The following is a 15797-nucleotide window of genomic DNA, read 5'->3' on the forward strand; positions in this document are numbered from 1 at the left end:
ACAAAGGGAATAAGCTAATTATAACGTATCTGTATGGTGGAATATATGTGGTAATTAAAAGTGAGGTGTGTGAATTCTTAACACTATAAAGTGCTTATTATAAAATTAAAAAGCAGGATACAAAATTACACACACAGGATGATGAATCATACCTCTAAAATGGTAGAAATAAAATGATATGTCTGATGACATAATTGATGATTTTTATTCTTATAACTTTTTCTGGTTTCTGTAATTTTTATACTTAGAATATATAACTTTAATATAAAAATTAAAAAAAAATTTAAGTTGGAGTTTTGTCTTTTATTTCAGGGCTCTTAACCACCTTGCGTTTTGCTTTTTTCTAGCTAGGATTTTTTTGTGTGATATTATTATAATAATAATGTTTTGCCATGAACATGTATTTAAAATACCTAAGGATATAACATAAAAATTGAGATTACCTCTCTCAGACTTCTACTTCCACTGTCTGGTGAATCTTTTCAGAAATAGTCTATTTATATGTAAGTATATGTGTACATTTTAACCCGCAAATGGGATTACAAACCTCAGTGGCTTACAACAAATATTTTTTGCTTACGTAATGCCCTGTGAGGACTGGTAATCATCTGTAGTCATATGGCCAACTTTACTGAGCTCCACTCAGCTCACAAGTCTCATTCTAGAACCTATAGCAGCATGCTGTTCTCTCACATGGCAGCAGGCAGAAGTTCAGGGATGGGGACAGAGCCAAACTACAAAGACACGTGTAAAGTTTCTACATGGATGGTGGTGTACTTGATGTCCATTCACATTTTATTTGCCAAAGCAAATAGCATGGCCAAGCCCAAATTTCTGGGATAATAATTCCTAGACATTTGATAAAACTTCTAATATGAAAGATAGAACAGAAAGCAAAACAATACGTATAATTGAAGTATAGGAACTGGGAAGAAGCAAAAGCAAATGAAAAGAAAGTCTCAAACCCAAAATGAATTAATATCCTTAGAGATATTTTTAATATTCTACTAATTAAACAAGGACAGGACAGAATATCATCAAACAGAAAGAATTAGAGCAAGAAAACTTTTGGAAATTACAATAAAATAGAAATAAAAAAAAAAAAATCCAGTAGAAGTTTTAGAAGATGAAATAGAGGATACTTCCAAACAGTAGGAAGAGTTGAGGACTTAGCAAACCCAACGTTCATCTAGCAAAAGGACAGAGAAAATGGGAAGAGGAAATTATTAAAGACACAAAACAAGAAAATTTGTTTGAACTAATGGGGCAGGAGCCTTTAGTTTGAAAAGGTACAACATTGAGAGGGACTAAATCAATAAATGTAAAAAGTCCTACACCAAAGCAGATTTTAGAACTTTTTGGGATAAAGTGAGGCTCTCAACCAGATTCTCCCTGAGGTGAGGGCACTGGGAGGAAGGGGGAAGGCTAACAGATTAGCCAAACTGAATTTAAAGAGGGTAAAATAAAGGTCTTTTCATATTTGCAAGGGCAGGGAAGATTTAATTCTTTATAAAAAATATAGGAATGGGAGATGTGATTTAGCTAAAACTTCACTTTTTCAGTAGTAAGAAGAAAATTTATAAAATTGAACAGTGAAGAAATAGCTGTATAAGCAAAGTATTTAAAAATGGCAGAGTTGCTACTGGGGGCCGTTTGGGGAGTAGGGTGACAGTGAGCAGGGGCCCGCAGCTTATATATGTAAACCTGTAGTAGTATATGAATTTGAGTTTTATACTATGAACTATTACTTTGATAGAAATAAAATAAAATCTTTAAAAAATTTTAAATCCGTATTATCACAGACTGTGTTCACACTGTGAAAAGATTAAATTTAGTAGCAAAGGAGAAACAAAAAAAATCCCTTGTATATTTAAAAATATTATATCTGAAAATTAATGAGTCAAATAGGACTTGTTATGGAAATTAGAAAAATTTTAGAACTGAGTAATGAAATTACTACATATCAAAGCATGTGGGGTGCAGGAAAACATTACTCAGAGGATATTTAGGTAAGAAAGACAAAATTAATGAGCTAAGCATCAAGATCAAAATTAGACAAAAAGAACAGATAACTTGAAAGTAGAAGAGAAAAATAAAGATTTAAGAACAGAAATTAATGAAATGTGAAGAAGAGAGGAGCAATAATATTTAAAAACTGGTTTTTAAAATAGTCCAAGAAAATACCCAAACCTAACATGTATAAAAAATAAAAAGATAGCATTGATTCAGTTGTTCAGCATTAGGAAATATGACAACACTATTTATTAAATCAAAAAACTTAAAGATACTGTATTTATCAAAAGAAACCAGAATGTTTTGTTAGAATTCATCAGGTAAGGATAGACAGAAACTCTTGAGAAGGGGGATATGTATGTTTCTGGCGGGGTTAATATACGTGTATATATATATATAATATGTGCATGTATCTAGTAAATGCTTAATCTTTGCTGGATACTGTTCTGTGTACCTCACAAATACTAATTTATTTAAATCCTTTTTGAGATAAATATCCCCACTTTGTAGATAAAGAAACTAAGGCACAAAGATAGCTTAATTAACTAACTTGCCCAAGGTCAGCAGCTGGTAAGTGACAGAGCCTAGATTTGAACTCAAGCAGTATATATAATACATGGACATGGTTTGAAATTCAAGTGATATTATATATAGTGAAAATTTGTCGTTATATCCCTGTCTTCAACTCTCAGCTCCACCCTTCAGAAGCAACTAGTTTCCTATATATCTTTTCAAAACTATACCATGCTTTTGTAAGCATTTGTGTATATTCTATTTAAAACAGAAGTTAGAATGCCACACATAATGTTCTGCACCCTTCTTTTCCCCTTATTTATATATGTAAGCAGTTATTTATTATCAGTATATGAGAGCTGTATCATTCTTGGCAAGTATTATTAACAGCAGACTTGGTAAATTGTGAAGTCATTTCTAATAAAAGGAACTGGTCAGGGAAAATTATGATCTTTAGTATACTATAATTCGACAGTTTTGGAGATTTTTAGCCAATATAACAATATAGATAACTGATACAAATTAGAATTTAAAAGTATCTTATTTATAGATGTGACTATATTTAATTATTAAATATTTATAAATATCTGTTTGAAAATCATTGGCTTCCACATTTTCCCAAGATTCTCTGGGTCAGAGTTATCCAGTTATTCTTTGCTTTAGGAATGAAGTCTTTATTTTTTTCAAAATTTTAATAGGTTGTACAAGTGGTCTATCTTCTGGTAATTAAGTAAATATTGAACATATATTAGGAGGATATTAGTAACCTTTGCGTTTAGCCTCATCAAACTTAACAGTCATGTCAAGTATTATTACATAGCTAAGTAAAACATTTTTTCTGAAACTGGCACCATTCTAGAATAATGGTTAAGTTACCATAATCATTGTACAACCTAAGAACCTCAGAATCAGTGGTTAAGAATCCTGTAGAGTGGCATTTATTTGGAAAAACACTAGAAGATATTAACATTTTGAAGAGTGAAAAATAGTATCATAAGAAATGGTGACACAAAGGAAAAGACCCTTTTTGTATAATGTTTCATTTTATAGCCTTTAGTAGGCTCATTAAGTTTTTATTAAAGTATTTCAAGATCTACTTCAGCTTTTACAATTATTTTGGTCTCCTAAACGTTAAACAGATAAGGTTTTTGGTGGAAGTCCCAATTTTTCAGTTGTTTAATTTATAAATGAACTCATTGTATGTTTTAAAAGGGTTACCACACCAACCAGATAAATATTGCATACATTAGATCTTGAAATATAGTATGTAATTTGAGGAAGCATTGTAAATTTTGTGTGCAAATAGGTATAAAATTAGACAATCTAGCAATTAGTTCTTTAATATGGTGTAAATTTGATAAGTGAAATTAATCAAGAAGTCCTTTTTTCTTTTTTTTCTTGCCCTGAAATTCTATGTTCATAGTAAATATTTTGTAATTAGTATTGTACAATGTGACACTAATTAAATTTGTTAACGATTTTTTTTAAAAACTTTAACTTGTGTTTTGTTTGAATTTCAGGTAATAACCCTTCCCAATACTTTGTATTTTGTTTAGTATGCCACTTTTGGAAGTGGTCACTGTCAATATCTTGTTATGGTTTGATGGCCTTGGAGATTTAAAACCGAGTAAAAGTGTAAGCAGCCTTTCTTATTTAGTTATGAGTTTTATTCCAAATAGGAAAAGTCAAAAGTAGATTTACCATGGAATATGAGTTATTTAAAAGACATTTTAACAGTTAATTTAGTGAAAACAGACTTGCCAATTCCATTTATGGAATTGTAACATAAAATTCGGTCAAGCAGTTCTCTTTAAAGGTAGTGGGTTTTTATAATCTGTTAGATATTCCTTGTAAAATTTATTAAAGTGAATTCTTTCAGATTCTTTTACTGTATTCATATTTGCTGTCTCAGTAATCTATCATTCTCTTTAAAAGAAAGAAGTATGCATTGTTCCCTTCAGACAGAATGTCTGATTTTTAAAAAAATAATCACAAATGTCTATTCATTTGAGCTTCAATTGAGTGTCTAGTGTTGTTTTCCTAGATTACTTTTAAGAGTGGCACTTTCTTTTGTGATGACTTTGTTGCAAAGGTCTGAATTTTTCACTTGAAATCACTTTCAAAACCAATTGGAGGCACATAAAATCAGTTTAATTACTTCATAGATGCCCTTAGTGTTTTATCTAGAAACATTTTGCAGTTTGTCATTCACTTATTCTGTAGACTTGACTCTTTATGACTTGGAGCTTTCCAAAGAGCACATTCAGTTTTGGAAGGTAAAGAGTTGACTTTGTGAACATCCAAGAGGATATGTCAGAAAGAGAAAGGGAGAGAACATTTTGAACAATGTCAGTGTCGTTGCTCTACAGAATTCCAAAGTAACAGTTTAAGGCATTAGGATATAAAAGTTTTGGTGTGATTAGCTAATTACTTTATAATCAAACTCTGTTTTTGATTTATTAGACTTCATGCTCCAGATCCTGTTATAAATAGGCACTTTAAAAGAACCACTTACAAAGTCAACATTTTGGGGGTTTTTTTTGTAACTTGACTCGTAAATTGTAAGATAGGATTATTATTTTGTCATGCATCTGAATTTAGTAGATGACTGCTAGATAATTACTTTTTTTCTGTTATGAAAGAAAGTGTATATACTCACAAAAACTCCCATTTTATCTTAATTGGTTTTGCTCTTGTGCGACAATAGAATGTATATTCAGGTTGAATAAATATTCATTTTTATTTGTATTTAATAATTGGTTAAATGTATTTCTTTGATATCAGATTTCAAATGATCGAAGTAGCTGTAAGAGTTTGTTTCATGCCCTTTTGCTGATCAAATTATTGGTATTCTTTATAGTTCCTTACAAAAGTATGGAACCAGTGTTCCCTTTGGATTGAGCAGATAGTGTCTTGTCTTACTGATAGTTATTGGCATGAAGTCGTCTAAAAGGACTAATTTACATGATATAATTGGCAGAGAGCATGAATTTTGGACTAAACAGGCCTAAGTTTTTATCTCATTCTTGTTACTTAACTAATTGTGTGACCGTGGGCAAGTTATTTAACTTTCAGCCTCAGTTTCTTCATCTGAAAAAATAGAGACAATACCTACTTCGAAGTTTATAAATATTTTTAAAGCACCATGCACAATAGCATGTTATACATTTAATAATAAATGTGCCTTTCCTGTTTTTATCTTCATGTATTAGTGATTCGAGACTAAGTTAGTAAAGAATTTTCTAAGCAGTTACCCACTGTAAACATTATTTTAAGTTTTACTTTAGGATTAGTCTACCATGTACTTTAGTAAATATTCTCTCCATTGCCAGGAGTATTTGAGAAAGGAAGGGATGATTTAAACATTATAAATAGCGAACCGAATTAGTGTCTTTTTTTTTTTTTTTGAATTAGTGTCTTAAGGACATTTTAAAAAAATAATTTATACTTAACTTTTCCACAAAAATGGTTTTCATTTATCCTCAATCACAGGTACAGGAACCTTAAAGATAGATTTTGTTGGAGAGCTGAATGACAAAATGAAAGGTTTCTATAGAAGTAAATATACTACCCCTTCTGGAGAGGTACGCTATGCTGCTGTCACACAGTTTGAGGTATGGTATTATTTTCTGAAGTATTACGATCTTAAATTAGATAGTCTGACAAAGATGTATTCTATTATTTGTGTGATTATTTGAGGCTAAGTGCCTTTGGCCATAATTCATGATTTTGGATTTTTATTTTATATTTACCCAATTATCTTTATTATAGAAGGGAGGGAATTAGGAGTGCGGGTTAGGCAATGAACATATATATCTATATATGGCAGCATTACTGTTAATTTAGTAGGAAAAGCCACAGGTGCCAATTACTAAGAGGATAATTTTAATTAAGAAAGGTACATAGTATAAAAGCAATTGGGGTACTGAAGTTTTATTACCTGTATGTATTCGTGTGTGTGTGTGTGTGTGTGTGTGTGTGTGTGTGTGTGTGTGTGTGTATTTTGATCTCTTCTTCAAGAACATCAGTTAATAATAGGTTTAGCTCTAGTGTATATCCTTCAAATGTACCTTTGATTGCTTTCATCAATTTGTCCTTTGGATATTTTAGTAACTTTTAAATCTTTATTTCGTGTCGTTTAATTTCCTCTAGTATAAATTCATTTCTGTACTGCTGCTGCTCCTAATTTAAGTTTTTCTGTGCTATTTCTTTTCTTATACTTTACTTACTTTTCAAATGTTTTATTTATTCTTTGATAGAATTTATAATTTAATTTTTTGAGAGTGCAGCCATCTAACATTCTTCCTCAGAGAAACCCTTTTGCAGAAGTATGTGCTTCCTCTACCTCTGCATATTTTGTTACTTTTCTTTATGGCACTGAATCTTGTCATTGGCTCTATTTTTTTATTTTGTTTTTTATCTAACTTTTTTCTTTTGTAACTGATATTATACTTAACCGCTAAATTTTATTTTTCTTTAACAAGTTTGCTTTGTTTTTTTATTATTTTTTTAAAGGAAGAATGAAGTCTCTTTAAGTAGGTCAAGTGGTAACAGTTTTATGTGTAGTATATGGAAATGCCATTAAATGAATGACCTGCTTAGAATTGATAGAGCATCTGTCATTATTTTCATTGATACCATTCTAGATAAAGAACGAAGTATATCACAGTTTCTGAAAATACTTTTATTTTTATTTTTGAAATAAAAGCCAGAGAGGCAACCTGTCGTATTTTCCCAGCTATCAATCCTTACAGTATACTTTTGACCTTCCTATGATCTATGTTCTGTTAACAGTATTGATGAAACCACTTGCATTAAATTTTTGAAATGTTTTATTAAAAACAAAAATATTAAAAAAAAACGAAAATAAAAATAAACGCAAAAATATAATTATAAATTATTTTAATACTATAAATTGTTAAGATCTGCAGTAGACCTCATTCCTGGATAATTGCTGATGTGGCAGTGATACTAAGCCTTGTGTTTTCTTTGTAGTCAGTGCCTAGCTTGTTGCCTGGCACTGAAAAGAAAGTAAATATTTGAACAAGTGAATGAATTATGTAAATGAATGAATAAATGACAGTTACTTCATGAAATAGCTGTTAGGTTAATTCAGTAATATTTATATATATTTTTAAGGCTACTGATGCTCGGAGGGCTTTTCCTTGCTGGGATGAGCCTGCCATCAAAGCAACTTTTGATATCTCATTGGTTGTTCCTAAAGACAGAGTAGCTTTATCAAACATGGTATGTATGTGTTCGTAAGTATAAGTTTTTATCGTAGATTGCTGATTAGATGGGATAGCATGAAACCACCTAACATAGTGTTTGATACATAATAGAAACACAAATGTGAGTTTTATTATTTCCAGTAAGCCCTCTTTTTCTTAATTGCTTATTTAGAGTTTCCCACCCCATGAAAGAGATTTCTTGTAAACTACATTAATAAGATTATCTACTTCTTTTAATTTGGAAACCTAAGTGATGAGTTTAATAAATATTACCTGAAAGGAAAAATATCTGACTTTCTTATTAAATGCCAAAAGATATAGACACATAATGAAGAGTATTTAGGTTTTGGGCTGATTGTATTTTTGGAGTATGGTGTCTTCACCGATGTCATTGATCTCATTCATAAATAGATTAAGCATTCACCACTCGAAGTGTATTATCTAGGACTGCTTTAAGACATAGCGTAGCCTATAGCCTATAATATGAATCTAGAAAACTTGAAAAAGACTACTATACCTGGAAATAACTGGCTTTGCCTCCTTTATTGGTGGAGAGAATTCCATAGATAGAATGCCATTCTCTTCTCAAATATTCGTAGAGAGGAGGCTAATTTATTGAACTGAATATTCATTTACAATTCAGTATGAATTTATCAATTCTGTTCTTAAATAAGTCTTCCTAGGAGGAAAGACTAGAGAGAGCTTGAGGAAATTGAGGGCCTGAATAGGAAAAAGAGGGAGAACACCAAAGGGAAATTGGAGACTCCAAAGGTAAAGTAGAGATCTCTTCACAAATTTGCTTAGAGCCAACTTTGGCACAGAGAATGCTCTAAATCTAGAACTCTGTACCCTTTGAAATGTAGATTCCACAATTACATTTTATTTTTTATTGATAATTGTTGTCTTCTATCTTTATTTCATGTGAAAAGTATTGAGGTCTATCTTAAAACATCCTGGTGCCTGGCATATGATAGGTATTCAAGAAAAGTTGTTTCTTTTCGCTTACAAATCCTTGGTAGTTTTAACACTTTAGCCTCAAACTTCTTAGTGTGAATACGTTATTAGATTACTTCTTAATAGGAAAATCTTGAGAGCATAAAAGCACTGGATGAATTGGTATAGAGAAGTAAGCAGTGCTGGAAAGGAGGAAGGAGAGTTCACAAAGCCTACAGTTTTGGGATAGTGCTTGCTCTAAGGTATTTGATGTAAATCTGTTTAATTTTTTTTTTTTTTTTTAAGAATGTAGTTGATCGGAAACCATACCCTGATGATGAAAATGTAGTGGAAGTGAAGTTTGCCCGCACACCTGTCATGTCTACGTATCTGGTGGCATTTGTTGTGGGTGAATATGACTTTGTAGAAACAAGGTCAAAAGATGGTGTGTGTGTCCGTGTTTACACCCCTGTTGGCAAAGCAGAGCAAGGAAAATTTGCGTTAGAGGTAAATGTACTTGAAGAGGATTGTTCCAACAGTCCATAACTCCAGGTTGGGGAATTTACATTTCTGATCAATTATTAGTACAGTTATTTATCATTTAATCTGAAATTTGTCGTGCTACTTTGGTTTTATTTTTAATAGAATTTTGGAACTACCAACCTTGGTGTTGCATTAACATTTTACAAGATAATGATTAAGAAAATATTAGAGTAGAATTTATATATCCAGAGATTGGGTGGGAAAATATATAATTATATTTTTCATCTCAAGTTATAACTGGATTAAAGTTTGTCCAACCTATACAAATCTTGGGGCTAAGACAGTCTTTGGAGGTAGAGCTCCCAGGGTTGATTTCTAGTAACGTGAGATACTTTTGCTTGCAACAGGATTCCTTTGTGGATTTCTGTATGAATTACAATAAAATATATATCAGATGGTTCTTTTGTTTATACTTTTATAGGTTGCTGCTAAAACCCTGCCTTTTTATAAGGACTACTTCAATGTTCCTTATCCTCTACCTAAAATTGATCTCATTGCTATTGCAGACTTTGCAGCTGGTAAAGTAAATTTCATTTTATTGCTGAATTGTAATAGCTTTTTTTGAATTTTGTGATTTTTGAGGAAGGAAGTATGTATATATATCAATAAATGTTTATATTTATTTTATGAAGGTGCCATGGAGAACTGGGGCCTTGTTACTTATAGGTATGTTAATGATGCATTACCCTGCCTTATCTTTTCAATCACTGATTTCATAAGAGCTTCACTCCTGATCATAGTTGAGTATTTTCTGCTTTTCGATTTGCCATAAATTTTCCTACCTACCCTTACTTCCGGGCACATTTCAGAAATGCAGATGAACACCCTCGATGCTACCCTCTGAGAGTGTGAGATTTTAAAGTGAGCATCTGGCATTAGTAAGATTTTTAGGTATATTTTTGGCTCAGTTTCTCATTTCGGTGCCTTCTCTTCCTCCCAGTAGTTTCATAGTTATTCAGCTTGAAGAACTTGCCCTAATTTAATAATTTCTAGCCAAGTTTTTACATGTCTCTTGCCACAATATAAACATGTGGATTGTATAATTTTTGAAGCAGGATCTGTAAACAAGTTTTTGCCTTCTACTTTCAATTGCCTTCTTCGATGAGCTAAGTTTTAGACAACCTGCTCAGTGTTCTTTTTGGATCTGTGGAATGCATCTTCTCCCCACTTGCCACTCCCTGCCTTTTCATGGAAGAACTGTCTTCTTTCTTTAGCATAATAATCCCTAATCCCTTAGACAAAGTTTTTCTAAAATTTCATGCGGCTGTCCAGTCAGCAAACTGATAGTTAAATTTGTGTCACAGCTTCATCTTCTGTTGTAGAATTCTCTTGACGTAGTTGTTAATCTTCCTGGAACTTTTTATATCCTGTATACTCTAAGGAAATGTTTTTCTGACATCTCTAAAGCCTAACTTGACCACCTTATTTACTGTTTGAATCTCCCTCCCCACTTGTGCATGCATGCTTTTATTGCAGTACTTTTATTGTTTAATTTTTTTGTTTGTTTTAACACAGGGAGACTGCATTGCTTATTGATCCAAAAAACTCCTGTTCTTCATCACGCCAGTGGGTTGCTCTGGTTGTGGGACATGAACTCGCCCATCAATGGTTTGGAAATCTTGTTACTATGGTATTTAATATTTTTAAGTGCTCAAATATATTTATCTTCATCCTGCTATATATTATTTTGGCTACGTAGTATTTCAGGTTTGCCTGGAATATTGTGCCAAAAAAATATTGAGTGATAGAAAAACTTTATTTTATGAGACTGATGCACTGCCCACTGTGCCAAGAGGGCCACTAGAAGAACATGATTTTAAAAGGTCCACATTGAAAAGAGTTTTTCAGAATCTCTGTTGATCAAGAACATGTGGACAGTCTTTATTCAACAGAAAATATTTTCTGAACTGTTCTAGAATTTGCCTGCTAGTGGGGGAAGTCATGCTACTAATTTGGGTGAGAGAACAAAATTCCTCATAGGTTGAGAGATTCCACATAGTGAGATTCCAGGCTAAACGTAGTTTCCTGTGTCATATTTATTACATAGTTCACTAGCTGAAAAGTAACCTGATAAATAACACACTGATCTTTGATTAGGTTGAAATGTTTTTAGGGGTCAGTTTTTTCATTTCCTAAAATGTTAAGTTGAAATTTGGTAGAAATGAGGGCAAAAAAACTACAGAATAAGTAAATTATATCTCATTGAAATCCTTGTTTATTATAATATTTGCAGTGAATGAGCATTGTTGTCTACTCTTGACCTTTCTCTTTTACTCTAAATAAATACTATCTATGGAAACCTATTATGTTAGAGCTAGGGATCACAGGGTTTAGTATGAACTAGAAGTACCTCTGCAATGAAAGAACTGGAGATTCTGGAGCCTGCCAAATTCCCTGATGGCATTTTAGGTTGCCAAAGAGCAGAACCTGACTTGAATGTTGGTTGAGTCCATATGTCACAGAAATAAGCAAGAAAGTAAGACATTTAACAACTATGACATGTCTGAGAGAGTTCTAAAGAAAGCCCTTGAAAGTAAACCCTTTCCTTTTGCTGTGGATGTTTTAAATTTTATTTAGGGGTGAAAATTTTTATTTTGAAATATAATTTTATATAGAATTAAGTATGCTATGAATTAAGTATGAATACCAGTATTCAAATATGTACAGAAATGTTTTTTTCTACTTAATGCAGCAAGTTTGTTTTTACTAAATAATTTTTTTGCTCAGCTTCCACCAGGCTTTATTTTTTATGACTTTATTTTGAAACTACCAGTAATAAATTTTAGTGGGCAAATGTGTGCATTATTGTATTGCTCTTAAACAATTTTTGACTGGACTTGAGTAACTATTTTAGTTACTAGATGTCAGTTGTTTCATTAACTGAGATTTAATGGCTTAAAGATAGGCTGGAGAATAACTAGCTTTGTACCAGCTTATCTTAGTGGAGGCTACTAGTTAAGCACACAAAGCAGTTACACAGGTAGCTATTTATCACTTAATATTGGAAATATTTGATCTTTTCAGAATTTTAAAATTCCTTTTTGTTTTTCACCATTGCATTAGTCCTTTAGCATTTATCTTGAATTCCTATATTGCTTTCTTTTCATAATAAATTTAATCAACTTTAGTGAAAATTAGTTCGAAATCTCTTTCTGAAAAGTAAGGAAATAATATAGGAAATAATTTAGAGAAAAAAAGCCTACATTTATCTACTCTCTTCCCCTTTGTCACATAAGAGTTCCTCCCCCCACCTTCTTCTTCCTTTGTTACCTTTGGTAGTAAAATGTTATTTAGCAATATTTTGAAAATGTCCCTCAGGCATAATGCTAATATTGCACGTTGGCTTTTCTTGGAATCCCTTATATAGGTATCTCTTATTCAGGATGTGAGTAATTTACTAATTGTTTTGAATTGAATTTTAGATCATTAAGTCTTAAGTTTTAGAGTATAATGGAAGGGACATGTGAGTTTTTCAAATTAGTAGAATGATGAAAATTTTATTTTCTTTACATATTTATTATATTTTTTTGTTTTTAGGAATGGTGGACTCATCTTTGGTTAAATGAAGGCTTCGCATCCTGGATTGAATATCTGTGTGTAGACCACTGCTTCCCAGAGTATGATATCTGGACTCAGTTTGTTTCTGCTGATTATACCCGTGCCCAAGAGCTTGACGCCTTGGATAACAGCCATCCTATTGAAGTGAGCCATAATTCCAACCATTTACTCTCATTTTTAATGAAATAAGTAATTTGTTATAGAGATACTTAGGACCTCTCTGAAAAGAAAATTGCATGGGTAATTTCACTTGATTTTATGGTTTGTACTTCCAGTTTTGAAAATCTAGCAAGACTGTTCTAATTATGTTTCTTCTTAAGGTAGGCCATATTAAAATTTGATCTTTGTAGAAGCAATTGCTGTGTACTCATAAGCATTCACTAAATATATTTTTTATTGAAGAATATGGAAGAACCGTACTTTGGGTAATATGCATAGGGGAACATTTGTTTCAAAGAAAATTCTGAACATATTTTTTTATTGTCATTGTCTGTTTTCATATATATTTTAATTGTTCTGAGTTAGTTTATTCTTATTTCAGCTAGTTTATATGTATAAATTTTGCCTCTAAAGAATTAGACTACAGTCTACTTTGAAATATTTAACCAGGGTCCTGTATAATTGTAAGCCATTACACTAGTTCAAGAAAGCAAATGGTTTCCATCTCTCCCTTTCCCACCCCCACTCACCAACACCACCAGTAAACAAATCTGTAGTGACTTGACTCCCAACAAAGCAGAACCAAGATTGGACCCTAAGTGATAAGTGGGATCATGTTATATACTTTACTTTATTGGTGTTAGTTACTATATTCTTTTTAAGAGTCATTATTATACATTATGAGTGAGCTAAAGGAAGAAAAGTATCTTATTACTTTAGTTAGAAGGGTTTTCCTAGAAAGACTTTTATGTAATTCAGTATTACAGGCTGTCTGCTTCCTGTCATAACCCTGAATCACACTGTCTGCCAGGTCAGTGTGGGCCATCCTTCTGAAGTTGATGAGATATTTGATGCTATATCATATAGCAAAGGTGCATCTGTCATCCGAATGCTACATGACTACATTGGGGATAAGGTAAAAAAGCAATTTTAAAAGTCTTCCATTCTTTTATGCTGAAATCATAGTTTTACATGGAAAAATGTCAAATTTTATTTAGATTAAATTCTTAAGAAATTTTTTCTAGAATCTAAAAGGATATTACCCTGCTTTGACTTATCTTTGTTTCTTTTTATATTGACTCTTGTGATCCGTTAGATCAGGGGTCCCTGACCCTTGGGCCGCAGACCGGTACCGGTCCATGGCCTGTTGGCAACCAGGCCACACAGCAGGAGGTGAGCGGCAGGCGAGTGAGCAAAGCTTCATCTGTATTTGCAGCCACTCCCCAGCACTAGCATCACTGCCTCAGCTCCACCTCAGATCATCAGGCATTAGATTTTCATAGGAGCACCAGTCCCTGGTGCCAGAAAGGTTGGGGACCACTGCCTTAGATGAACCGTGTACAGATATGTTTAGGGAGTGGGCAGGAGGCTACTATAAAACTTAAAAGCAAAAAATAGAAGGCAAAGATTTATGCATTCTTAATAAAAGGCAGTAGACATTAGGGTGATATATGTTTTTCAGTATATCTGACTTTCAAGTAATTTGAGTAAATTAACTTTTGAATATTAATATGGAAATATACTGTAAATTCTGAGGTGACTCTTGAATTTTAAAAATTGTGTTTTCTCAGGACTTTAAAAAAGGAATGAACATGTATTTAACCAAGTTCCAGCAAAAGAATGCTGCCACAGGTAATCTTTAATAGCTTGAGTTAGAAATGGAAAATGTTGGCACTCTGTCGAGAGTGGGACATTTAATTTTTTTCTAACTGCTTAACTTTCTATGTGATGGATAGAAAATAAAGTTGACTTATTTGATGCCATTTGTTAAATTAGGGCCCATTAACCTTTTGGTCATCCTCCAGTAGTCTGGTTTCTAGAGCTCAGTGTTTTGCCACTTAAAAGAGTCTGAAGAGTTCTGTTTACCTTACCAGAGCTTATTCTTTTTGATGATTTGGTTTTATTGCCCTCAATTAATCATTGGCCATTAAAATAGCTGCAAATTAACCATTTTTAGAAGTGAACTTGTGGAATTACAGAGTTTCAAGATGTATGATGGTCTATCATTTATTGGATATCCGAGTCAAAATGATGAATAAAAGGCATAAGAATTAATTGACTATGAGCCAACGTCATAGTTTTGAGTTCTTAGTGGAGAAAAAATAGTTTAAAAAAACAAGTAGATTTATGTAATGTCATTAGCGCCTAACAGAATGACAAAAGTTCAGAGAGTCCTGGCCATGGGTTCTTCCTGAGGTTTGTGATTTAAAAATACAGTATCTCCTCTGTTCAGGACATGATGTAACCTTGACACCCCTTACTTGTAAATTTCCATTTTGGTTTATAAAATAGAGAGGCATTCTGTTCCTTAAAGAAAGAGTACAGAAAAATGTACTCCTGCAAGTTTAATGAGTCTTTGGCATGCATACATATATAGGCATACCTTGTTTTATTGTGCTTTGCAGATATTGGTTTTTTTTTTTTTTTTAAACAAATTGAAGGTTTATGGCAACCATGCGAGTCTATTGCTGCCATTTTTCAAACAGGTTCAAATGATGGTGAGTTTTTTTTTTAGAAATAAAGTTCTTTTTAACTAAGGTGCATACATTTTTTTTAGACATAATGCTATTTCACACTTAATAGATTATAGTATAAATTTAACTTTTATCTGGACTAGGAAACTGAAAAATTCATGTTACTTGCTTTGAGATATTTTCTTTACTGCGGTATTCTGGAACAGAGCCCACAATATCTCCAAGGTATGGCTGTATATAATATACGAGGAAAGAACTTCATGCTTCTTAAACAGTAATGTACTTACAGTCACCTGGGGTCTATTAAAATGTTTCTAATTCAGTAAGTCTGGGGTGAGGCCTGAGAGTCTGCGTTTCTAACAAGCTCTCAGAT

General features: G+C 32.4%; 1 protein-coding gene across 5 annotated transcripts in view; it reads left to right on the top strand.

Annotated features, from left to right (window-relative positions):
• The window catches only part of LOC105308380 (puromycin-sensitive aminopeptidase), a 65046-nt gene that overhangs the window by 29998 nt on the left and 19251 nt on the right, over positions 1-15797 (top strand). For 4 of the 5 annotated variants that reach the window (XM_011384331.2, XM_011384332.2, XM_011384333.2 and 1 more), the window contains exons 4-12: positions 6019-6140; positions 7666-7773; positions 8997-9197; positions 9655-9751; positions 9866-9899; positions 10749-10863; positions 12771-12935; positions 13762-13866; positions 14522-14582. In XM_011384331.2, coding sequence (XP_011382633.1) covers positions 6019-6140; positions 7666-7773; positions 8997-9197; positions 9655-9751; positions 9866-9899; positions 10749-10863; positions 12771-12935; positions 13762-13866; positions 14522-14582 — 1008 coding nt within the window. Of the gene's footprint in view, positions 1-4046; positions 4162-6018; positions 6141-7665; positions 7774-8996; positions 9198-9654; positions 9752-9865; positions 9900-10748; positions 10864-12770; positions 12936-13761; positions 13867-14521; positions 14583-15797 lie in introns of all 5 variants that reach the window. The other variant, XM_023525534.1, reaches the window with a different exon arrangement.

This window comes from Pteropus vampyrus, unplaced genomic scaffold (assembly GCF_000151845.1).
Source record: "Pteropus vampyrus isolate Shadow unplaced genomic scaffold, Pvam_2.0 Scaffold570, whole genome shotgun sequence".
Taxonomy (NCBI): Eukaryota; Metazoa; Chordata; class Mammalia; order Chiroptera; family Pteropodidae; genus Pteropus; species Pteropus vampyrus.